Consider the following 12,157-nt stretch of genomic DNA (forward strand, 5'->3'; position numbering starts at 1 on the left):
GAGGCTTGGCCAACATTTCCCTTAACTTTCAGAAATATCGTTACACTTCCTTCCTGAGTTCTATAATTCACATGAATCACAAGATAGGAATTTTGTGAAAACAATGAAGTTACACACAACATACACTCTCTCTCTCATGGTTACCCTGCCCCCACTCCCACATATATCATACAAATAAAATAACTACTCTACCTTACCACTGACACAGCCTAAAATGAAACATGTCCAAGGCAGATATGAAACTTTCAGGCATTTTCCTGAGAAAATGTGGAGCATTTAATACTTCCCAACGTCCCACTTCATTCCTAGTATAATGGAGACTGTAGACATTACTCTGTGAAAATTAATTTAATCACTACTTAGTAATCTCTTACTCTAGTCGCATCAGTGTACTAGATGGGCGTCAATGGGGAAAAAAGACAGTGAACACAAATATAAATGTTTCATATGCATCAGATGAGGTAGTAATCATTTAGAAGCAGATATCCAGAATCAAGAGGCCGACTGTATTTGACCAAGTTGTAAGAACTTGAAGGGTGATGAGAAGCCAGCTGTAGGCCATGCTCTCTGGACTCTTCAAAGGCTCAGACATCACAGCGGCAATCTCATTTGTTAATGGCTTTGTACTCACGTGTCTTCAGAATCTTTACTGAGCTCATCTTCAAGCTCCTCTATCTCCAGACTGTCCTGATGAACATCTCCTACAGTGGGAACGTCCATCAGGGTTCTGAACAGCTTGGAAAGATCTGGGAGTGAGCATGTCCTCAGCATCTACAAAGAGGGTGACAGATTGCTTATTAGGAGGAAGAGAATTAAAAGCAGAAGGACAAAAATCAGAGATAATACAATATTTAAATTATGTATTTAGATTTAAAGGATTCAAAGGTGACTTGCCTGAGGTTAGAAACTAATTTTCTTAAAATATGGCTCATATAAATAATACTAAATGAACTCAAATACACATATGTATCTGTGTGTGCCAATAATAATAATAAAGAGATCATGAGTTTGGGAGGATGTGGGAGTACACAGAAGGAGCTGGAGAGGGATGGAGGGATGGCAATGATGCAAATTCATAAGAAATTGTCAAAAAATTTTAGATTAAAAATTCAGCTTTAGATTATTTTTACAAAGAAAACTAAACTTGTAAGTAATGACTGGGCTTTAGCACAGAAATCGTGCCGGTCACCTTTTAGAGTGAGAGTGGTTTCTGCAGAGACACACATGGCCTGGAAAAGTAAGTCTGCTGGGAATCAGGCGGTGTGAGACATGCCCACTTGTTCTCTCTCACCCATCCTGTAGTTCGCCCACCTTACCGGGTCAACTCTCCCTGTGCAGACTTGCTGAAAGCAGAAGAGAATTGTCTGGACTGTGCTGAGCCACTATCATGTACAATCGGAAACCTGCGCACCACTTGCTCTTAGGAGCTGCTGCTAGCTATGTGGTTTGTTAAACCAGGGACCTTCCATCAGTGTAAAGACAACCCTGACTACATCCCCCAGAACAGGGCTGATTGGGGTCAAAGAGACGGCTGTAAGGACAAGCTCTGAGTCATTTATAACAACACTGAGAAGGAACTCAGCCAACTGTGCTAAGAAAAATCACACACAGTGTAGGTGTTGACATTTCGATCAGTGTTGGGCAAGAGCAGGAATACCAGGAAGAGTCTCTACTAGCCAGCCTTTCAACAATGAGAATGTGACAGTCAGGACACGAGACAAGTAACTGTAAACACAAGTTCCTAGAGGAATCTGACAGTGGAATCTGAGTACCAGGCCCTGAAAATAACGAGGTGTTAGAGGGAAGGCTTTGAAGAAAACGCAGTGCTTAACGTATTAATGGAAATTTGCATATCTGGTCAATCTTATTAGTGCAACCTTTTCAGAATAACAAAGGATATGTTCCTATTATTTGGACATAGTTCATATATTAAAGCATTTAAGGAAAATGGTTATCAGTTACAAACCGGTAAAACTGGCAAAAATGGTTAATAACAACAAAAACAACAAAACAAACCCCACTTGCTAGAGCACTGAGTGACATCAGCGGTGCTGCTGAGGCACCTCTCCCAGTGCTGAGGCTGGCTGCATCTCACCCACATGCAGCTTCCGACTTCCTGAGATTTGGGATATATAAATAGATATACGTATTATATACATACATATATATATATATGTGTGTGTGTGTGTGTGTATATATATATATGTATATATATATATATATATTAAGCCAGAAGATATAAAGTAGGCATCTTGCAATTGATTGCTAATCAACACAAATGAACAGAATAAATTAATTATATACTTATACTTGAGAATGCCATACATATATTTAGGCTGAGAAAACTTTAGCTTATCCAAAGAAATACATCTCAATTTTAGTTTATACCTTTCAGTAGTTAAAATACCTCCCCAATACTTAGCCCAGGATGTAATCCTTCTGCTTCTGTTGGCCAAATTCTACAGTTCCATGTATGTGCCACTACGCATATTAATATAACTTTATATCCTATCATGAAATAATTCCATCAGGACAGTATTTCAAGGGGCCATGTAACTTGACACCTTAGCTCTTCTCAAGGATAATACTCATTTCCTGGTGTATTTGTAGGACACACCTTTGTGTCGACAGAACTCCTTGTAGGCCTCCTTCACACTGCATGCATCTGTGGAGATGCTGTCTGGGCTGGGCTGAAGTTAACAGTCTTCCTGCCTTGCCCTCTGCAGCACGTGGGATTGCAGTTACGTGCTGCCACTGCAGTCTGGCTTTTAAGTTTTAAATGGATCTTCATCTTTCTCCGCAGGAAAAACATTATATCAGAACATTTCTGTTCTCATCTGCTGGTGCTAAGGCTGTTAGCACATTAAACCCAGATTAAACCCCTGAGGTATAGTCCTAGATCCCTTCATTTTTCTGTTTTGATTCTCTTGGCTTTTTTATGTTGCTTACAGTATATTCTATTGTCTTAGCTCCAATGGAAAGAAATCCTAAACAGACAGGTGATTCAAAGCACTGCTTGAGCGCTTACTTCAGGTATGGATTTCCCCTCAACTCTTCATACCAGAGTGCATTTGGCACTGTGATAAATTTAAACAAGAGCAAGGCTTTAGGGAAGCTTACATTTCAAACGCTACGTTTTCTTCAGTTTTAGTATTAATTAGCTTTTTCCCCATAAAAATAAGGGAATCACATAAAGCAGTGAATGAATTAAGTGTCAGTGTTACTACTGACTGCACATCAAATTCTACATCAAAGAATTCTTTTAATCCTTTTAAGTTTTAATATAAACTATGAGTTAGTAATCCTCTAGCTATACTATATAGTAGTTTGCTTTGGGGGCATTTTGTTCAGCCTCTGATTACTACCATAAATACTCAACATTGTTTCCTCAGGAACCTTTATTTTTTATAAATAACTGCTGACTTTATTAAAAGAGATGTTTATTATTTAAAAATGGATTTCAAAGTAAAAGATTGACATGTACTCAGGAAAAAGCAGGTCTAACTTAGAGTGTCTTGAAGCTGGAGCTCAAACGGATGAAGCTCATGCTGCATAACCTACGGCTGATTCGAGGGCTGCTCACTGCGGTAGAACCAGACACTTCTAGCTGTACCAGAAAGAGAACCGGTGCTGTGGATGTCATCTGGCTGACTCTTGTGCCTTCTCTCTCTCCCCCAGTCTCTCTCTTGCAATCTTAAGGCTGAGAATTTGAAAAGGAGTTAAGACATAGTTGCCTACTGCACTCCTTTTGTTCTCATGGAATGAATTAACCCTGAAAACATTAGTAATTTAGGGAGGAAATACACCAATAATTTTCCTTAACAGTCATTACAAATACAAAGTTTAGGTTTTTCTCTCTACAAGTTCTTGTAGGCATTGCTGCGATATGAAAGCAGGATTCTTGGGTGAAAACCTCTGGGGAATAGCTCTGGTACCTACTGGCTACAGGAGTTCACTATATGACTGTGGACAAGTTGCTCTTGTGTATGGGTGACAACAGGATTGTGAGCATGAGATTGTTATGCTACCGTTGCTGAAACAACACGGAGGAGACTGCACACATGGTTGGCAAAGTTGATTATCCTATATGGATAATTAGTATTATACATTTATTAGCCATCTTCGTAAAATCAAAGTAGGCTGAATTACTCAAGAGATAATGGAAACGGGCTGTTTTCTAATCCTAAATATGCATTTGCTTGAATTTTAGTGAGTTAGACTGTTCTAGTAACAACAGAAAATTAAGAATACTCCATATTACTCCAAAAATATAATCTTTCCCCCCACAAACTAGGCAAGGACAAGATCGTAACTGGTACTTCATTCTGTCAGAGAGCAAAGAACAAAACTGTACTAGCTGCCCCGTCACAGTCTAACTGGATGCTGCCCACTAAAGCTCTTTAGTTGTCTCTCTGTTTGCAATTGTGTGTGACAAAGCATTCATAACAACAGCTTATCATAAAGGCATCGAGACTCACACCTGACGCTCTCTGGAAGCACTGCTACTATTTCGAATAGCAAAGGAGGAGACATAAAGTGATTCAAACAGCCCAGGAAACGGCCAGGCCAAGTGTGCATGCCAAAAGTATATCTTTCTCAACTCTGTCCAGACACATGGCTACTCTGTGCCTCAAATACTCCATATTGAAGAATTTTTTAGAATGAATACTCTACCGGTAGAACACAAAATTCTATAAAGAAGTTTGACTAGAAATTCCTCCACCTTCAACAAAGTGACTAGTTACTTGTCCAGGCTAGAGTCTTGGTGAAATTAGTTCATCTCTATCCAAGTATTAACCTTACCATCTCCTTACTTGCTATCTGAGTCAACCACCCACATATCTATGCCCTTGCCGGACACCACAGGCGTAACCACTGTTGTGAGCCACACTGTAAAATGGGCCTGTTAGAAAAGCAAGGGCTTTGTTCCTCTGATAATCCAGCAAGATCCTGAGGAAAGTGTAACTTTATTTAGACTTTCTGAAATTTACTGTTGAGACTATCCATTTACTGTTATACCCACATGTTTAAAACCAATCCACTGAACTTAATTACCTTAGGAAATGTGCTTCTCTGTTTGCAGAAGAAACAGACGTGAAGCCATCACTTACTCCTAAATCTAAAGGAGGCAGCAGCTGTGCTGACGCACACCTGTCCTCGGCAAGCACAGACAGACAAGTAGAAAGCTTGCAGCCTGGGTGGAAAATGAGTCCCGTACAAAGAAACCTCCAGAAGAGAAATCTTTCCAGAGCCAAAACCAGGAAAAGCTTCCCCTAAACACTCATATTTCCTAGCCTCAGAAATGCAGCACAGTTTATAACTCTCATTTCACTTTAACTATGACATAGATAAATCTTTTACTTAATGTTAGCGACTACTGTAGCAGTTGCTAATGGCTCGCTGATGGATAATACACAGTCTTAACCACAATTTATGTACTTGGGTATAGTCTTCAACTTGTCTGGACCACTGTATAAGGAAATAGTGTGAAAGGCAGAATAGACTTGTGCTTGCTTCAGCCATCACTTACATCCTCACTGATGGACAATGGCCATCAAAGTATTACTCTCCTTACCTGACCTGTCTTACAGTGATCAACTAAATCACTAATTACTATCCGTGTGTGTGCATAACTGTACAATTCAGTTAACTAATACTACATTTGGGCTTTGCAAAACAACCTATTTAAAGTACATTCGATGTATGCCTTAGCCTTAGTATTTCCTGACTCTTAGGCTTCTGAAGATATGTCTATTAAACTGTGCGGCAGAGGATAGGAGACGAGCAAGGAGACAGGAATAATCTGAGCCGACAAACACTTTGATCTCTTCAGAAAGTGTGTTTCTTATTGGAAAAAATACATATACAATCTCCCCCCACCCGTCCCCCCCACAAAGCTCTGACTAAGCCACACATTTGAAAACTATTGATTAGGAACAAAAATGACTGGTAAACTACTTTATTCACACTTTGAGATTTTAACAAAGTTTTGGTTTTTGCTTTTTTAAATGTGTGTGAGTGCTTGCCTGCATGTCAGTCTATGTGTCACATGTGTACAGTAACTGCAAGGCCAGAGGAGACCCCTCGATTCCCTGGGACTGCGGTTACACAGAGTGAGCCACCATGTATGTGGAGACCCCTCGATTCCCTGGGACTGCGGTTACACAGAGTGAGCCACCATGTATGTGGAGACCCCTCGATTCCCTGGGACTGCGGTTACACAGAGTGAGCCACCATGTATGTGGAGACCCCTCGATTCCCTGGGACTGCGGTTACACAGAGTGAGCCACCATGTATGTGGAGACACCTCGATTCCCTGGGACTGCGGTTACACAGAGTGAGCCACCATGTATGTGGGTTCTGGAAATCAAGCTGAGAAGAGCAGCTAGAGTTCTTATTAACTGGCGAGTCTCTGCTCCAGCCTCAGCTCCTTCACAGGCCCCAGTACCTCAAGCACACTGTGCTGCTCCATGCCAACTTGGTTTGCTTTAAATGCTCTTGAAGGTCCAGACCTTTCAAACTTCTGCACCAAACCTTCCTTTCTTAACCCTAATGCAGACGTAAGCATTTCTTCTTTGCTGGCACACTATCCATTTTCATTTCTCCACTGTAGGAACTGTCACAACTGTTTTCCACTTATTCACTCCCTCTCTTGGTTACAAACATCACATCATTATTATAAACATCGCACCTAGTGTACAGTACAGCTTGATGTGCATCTACTGAATGCATGCTAATGATTTACTTAACTCAGTTTACAAACATCGTATCATTACTATAAACAGAGCACCTAGCATACACTACCACTTGATAAGCATCGACTGAATTGATGCTAATGATTCACTTAACCCAGTTTAGGACCATGAAACACAGAGATGTGCCAAACAACATTTGCAATGACATTCTTAAGACGAATACATAAAGTTTTCTCGAGAGTTTCTCACGCTGTGCACAAAGCAAGGCGAGGCCACAAAGGAATATTAGCATAAACTGAAGACAAATCTTTTTGTGCTAATAGATCTTGCATTTAGTAACTATCATAGGTGAATAAATTCCTGATGTGAATATTTCTAGTATACACAATGCCTTTTAGGAACTAACTTTTTGATATGTACTGGATATTGAAAGATGAAGCACAATCAAGAATGTACTTCACTTTCTTTTTTTCAGTTTATTTGTTAACTAGTTTTATTTTCTTAAATTGATTTTATTGATACATGAAAACATAAAAATTGTACATATTAACAGGGTACCATGTAATTTTGACTGTACATCCTGTGTAATGTTTAATCATGTTAAATACAACCTGCTTATCCCTCATTACAGTAGAAATGCCAAATGCCTTCCTCAGAGCTTTGAAAAAAAATGTATATTATTATCTATAGGAATGTACTTTGAGGTCAATGAAATAAACAAAGCTTACAGTGCACAATCACTGTCTTAGAAACTCCTGCAACTGCTAAGAGTTCCTGTAATTCTCATCCTCCTTGGTGACGGCATCTAACACTTACTGAGTACACAGCTAGAAAAACAAGCAGAACATAAGTGCTTCACTTACTTGGTCTCACTCTTTTAGTATTCTATGGGCAACAAACCATTATTACCCCTACTTTACATATGAGAAACTAAGTAAGGCACTTAAACAACTAAAAGACTTTAGCTAGAATATGAACCAGCAGTCTCACTCATCACTATTTTAATTATGTTCATGTATGTATATACTTAAATTTTTTAATTATATGTTTGTATGTGGGTAGGTACACATTTGTGTGCCATGGTGCACTACTGGAAGTAACAGGATAACTTGCAGGAGTTGTTGGTTTTTTTATTTTTTTAACCATGTGGGTCCTGGGTACTGAACTTGGGTTGTCTGGCTTGGAGGTAATTACATATACTCATTGAATCATTTCATTGGCTCATATGTACATTTTTTAAAGGGAGGGATTATTTATCTTGACGCCTAGTTTCAGTCTGCTATGGCAGGGAGGGCCAAATGTCTGCTATTCATCCATTTAGTTACCAAATATTTATCTATCATTCATTATATTCTAAGGCATGGGCTATAACTATGAATATGTGTGTGTATGTGTGTGTGTTGGTGTGTGTAAAATTTGTAAGTAAGGTTCTTAGCCTGAAGGAGATAATATTCTAGCGGAAGATAAACAAAAATAAGATGAATTCTATGAATTATAAAATAAATAAAAAGGTAACTTTGGATGGAAATTACTGTGCTCAAGGCTTGTGAAGATAACATTTGAGAAATGATACCTGAAAGTAAAAAAATGAGTTAGAATTCATTGGGCTTTGGTGGTACATGCCTTTAATCCCAGCACTCGGGAGGCAAAGGCAGGCAGAGCTCTATGAGTTTGAGGACAGCCTGGTCTACAAGAGCTGGTTCCAGGACAGGCTCCAAAGCTACAGAGAAACACTGGAAAAATGCGTTAGAATTGAAAAGAACAAAGAGAAGCTCAATCTGGGTCAAGGCAAAGTCTCTAACATAGGAAGGGTTTGACTACCAAGGGGAAAGAGGATGAGAGCAACTGGGAGGTGAGTCAGAGAGGTGGTTAATGTCTTGTCAAACGTTACAGACCATGGTGAAGAAGGAATGCAATTTAAGAGCAGCAGAAAATCTCAGGTCTTAAGCATAGTACTGGTGTGATATAATAGCTAACATTAAAAATGCTTCAGGTTTGAATTGGGGCAAAGAAAGAGAATGAGGAAGATGAGTTAAAACAACTGGATGACATGGCTAGTGGGTGGACTAAAGACGCAAGTGACAGCAGAAAGATTTGATTCATAAAATGTGTCCCCACTTTAATTAAGGTCAGAGAGTATTTGTGGGGCAGTGCCAGCAGAAAGGCTCAAGATATGGCCTTGACAAACTAACATTTATCTACTGAGGACTCCTGTTCTTGCTGTGAAAGACTATCAAGGGCTAGACTTAGCCTCCCACAAAACAACTAGAAAACTGGATAAAACAGATAAAACAACGTAGATACTAAACAACATGCAACTAAGATAGTGATTCTGGGGTGACAGAAACAAATGAGGTGTATCCAGCCATTAAACTGGTCTTCTGTCTGAAAAGGACATACCTGAAGTCTGTGTGAACTTCCTAGACTAACAAAATGAAGATTGAGTTCCACTAGGCAAAAAGGATACAAAACCCTGCAAGGTCTTACATGTACATGTAGAGTGAAACTCTCCACTTGATATGATACCTAACATTAAAAACGGCTCTGGTTTGAATTGGGGCAAGAGGTTACAGATGGAAATGGAGTGAGGAAGACTGGTTAAGAAGGCTGAAGAATTCTCAAGGCTTATGCAGGTAGAGGAGACGACTGAACTTTGACCAGATGTGAGGAGTGTCTTCAATGAGAATCTGGGCATGCTGTGGAGGCCGCAGAAGGTCAGAGGTAACAAGTTGAACTAGCTCTATGGTAAATAATTTTATATCTGCTCCACTAAAGCTGAAAAAGCTTGAAAATATAAAATGGACTGAGAGGTAAATGGACTATCTGAAAAAGCCCAACACATGTTAAAAGTATGACAACAGACCCCAGATACTCGCCATGTGATATTTATGATGTCCAGCTTTAAACAATTACAGAACATATGAGGAGCAAGATGAAAAGACCCTAAACTAGTAGGAAAACCAGTAGATAAAACCAGAAACTTGTATGCTAAAGCAATACTTAAATGACTTTTTTTATTGAATGAGAATAGCTTATTACTATAGAAAGGAAGACAGGCAAATTTGAACACATGACAAAATCTACTCCATGGAAAACCAAAATGAACGAAGGTTTAGTAACTTATGACATTGTATCAAGTAGTCTAATATGTATGTAATTGGACTCAGGAAGACAGTAGAAAAGGCACGAAACTAATAGCTAAAGGTTTAAAGACTTGATGACAATTATACTATCAAAAGACTCTGATGGGGGATTCCCCTCTGTATGCTATGAATATACTTTATTATCATTGGCTAATAAAGAAGCTACTTTGGCCTATGGCAGGGCAGAATACGCAAGGTGGGAATTCCAAGTAGAAATAGAGGAGGAAAGAAGACAAAGGCATGTAGTTGCCGAAGGAGAGAGATGCTGAAACTTTATCAGTAAGCCACAGCCTTGTGGAAATACACAAATTAATAGAAAAAGGTAATTTAAGATGTAAGAGCTAGCTAGGAATATGCCTAAGCTATTGGACAAACAGTGCTGTAATTAATATAGTTTCTGTGTGATTATTTGGGTCAGAGAAGTCAGGAAATGAATAAGCAGTTTCCAAGAAGGATATCCATACACCTGTACTCTAAAGTAGTTGAATACTAAAAGGAACACTAAATACAAGGGAATGAGGGTTACTCCCTGACAAACTTGTCAAAAACAAGTGTAACCTTGAAGACCATAACCCTATATCTAGTAGATATATTCTTTAAAACTGAGTATGGAAAAAAGAAAAAAGCTATCAACAGCCTAGACAAGAAATGTTGATTCTCAAAGTTAATGTTGATTCTCAAAGTGGAAGAAAAAAAGTACACAGAGGTAGGCAGAAAGATGGAAGCAGCAGTAACACTGTGAGGTTCTCAATTACACACAGGGTTGTACAATATTACTGGAAGAGAATTTATGAGAAGCTAAAGATTTATTTTGAAAGCAGAATGATCATTTAATTTTTTAAAAGAAGTATATGAGGAAGCTACTAGTAGAAAGAGTAGATGAAATCCTAAAAACACTGAATCCCAAATAAAGGAAAAATAATAAAAGCTTTGCTATTTTGTTTCTGTTTTGAACAAAACAAGTAGTCAAGTAGAATCACAGGTGCAAATCCAGTCACATTGATGACATCATATGGATGCTTATGTTAAAGAGATTTCATACTGGTTACAAAGTAAGACTTTGGCAGGGTAGATGGCTCAGTTGGTCCAGTGCTTGCTGTTCAAGTGTAAAAAAATCTTAGTTTGGATTTCCAGAACCCAGGTTAGGCCAATATGGTTGTACTATTTACAGCCCCTGTGGGAGGGAATAGGAGACTTCCTGGGAGCTTCTGGGCCAGCCAGCTTGGCCTACTATAGTAGCCAACAAGACACTTGTCTCAAGGCCTGAATGACAGTGAGCAGAGGAAGTAGTTTCTGGAGAACAGCAACCACCATAGTCAGAGAGAAGTTCAACTCTATATGCTCATATGGGAAAAGAAGAAAGGCTTAAGATTAGCCACCCAAGATTCCACCTTAAGAAGACAGAAAAGGAGCGTGTCTGTCCCAAATGATAAATAAATGTTACCAGAGATTGAAAAAAAAACACAATGCTGCTGAAAAGTAGCAGCATCAAGTAAGGAGAGAACGGGTTCAGGAATGGCAGTGTACTACCAACTGCCGACCTCGACAAGAGCAGGATAGTCGAAAGCCGTGCAGAATGTACTTGGGAGTGAATGCATGTGTAGAGACTACAGCATATTTAAGATGTGTAGACATGAATAGCAGAGAAACAGATGGTGGGTGAGTAAACAAGACATGTGGTCAAGCCAGGCTTGCATTTTACGATGAGATTTCTTAGGACACTGAAGAAATGATCCACTATAGAAAAGATGAGCCGGAGCAGAAAAGCAATGGAGCAAAGCCCCTGAGAAGGCAAGTGGGTGAGAGAAGACTTTGTTAGAAACAGGACACAAGTAATTTAACTTAATACAAAAAGACTTGATTGAGCAGTGAAAATCGTTGTAAGAAGTTAGGTCACACTATTTTAGTTTAATGGATTACTTATAATTTTTACTTTAATGGTTCAGTTATGAAGTTTTGACTACCATTATCAATCTTACTGTTTACTACACTGGCCCAGTGACGGCTTTCCTGATCTCAGAATGGATGTGAAAACTTTTGTTCTAGTCTGAAACGGCCATGGATTGCTAGGTTTCTTCTGTTTTCCTTCTTGCCTCTTCTCTCACAGAAATCTACATGATACATGATATCTGCATTGTGGCTAAAATCTTCCAGAGTAAGCACATCAAATAGAAGTTTTTAAGCTCAATTAAAGTTTAAGAGGACACCAATATTCAAAAGCATCACACAATGTGAATATTAGCCTAGTAAATAGCAATAAATTCAAAAGCTCGGGCTAATGACAGCTACACAGATAGCACATGGGCTGCTGGCGAATGG

The 12,157-nt window shown here is 39.1% G+C and overlaps 1 protein-coding gene across 1 annotated transcript in view; it reads right to left on the minus strand.

Moving 5' to 3' along the window:
- LOC121462569 (serine/threonine-protein kinase Nek1-like) overlaps window positions 1-12,157 on the minus strand; it is a 65,340-nt gene that overhangs the window by 20,810 nt on the left and 32,373 nt on the right. Inside the window, exon 9 of the mRNA XM_041674205.1 lies at window positions 632-771. Within this exon, the coding sequence (XP_041530139.1) occupies window positions 632-771 (140 nt within the window). The remainder of the gene's footprint in view (window positions 1-631; window positions 772-12,157) is intronic.

The sequence above is a fragment of the Microtus oregoni genome, unplaced genomic scaffold (genome assembly GCF_018167655.1).
Source record: "Microtus oregoni isolate MIOR12 unplaced genomic scaffold, Mior012 000025F_ref0000491, whole genome shotgun sequence".
Lineage (NCBI taxonomy): Eukaryota > Metazoa > Chordata > Mammalia > Rodentia > Cricetidae > Microtus > Microtus oregoni.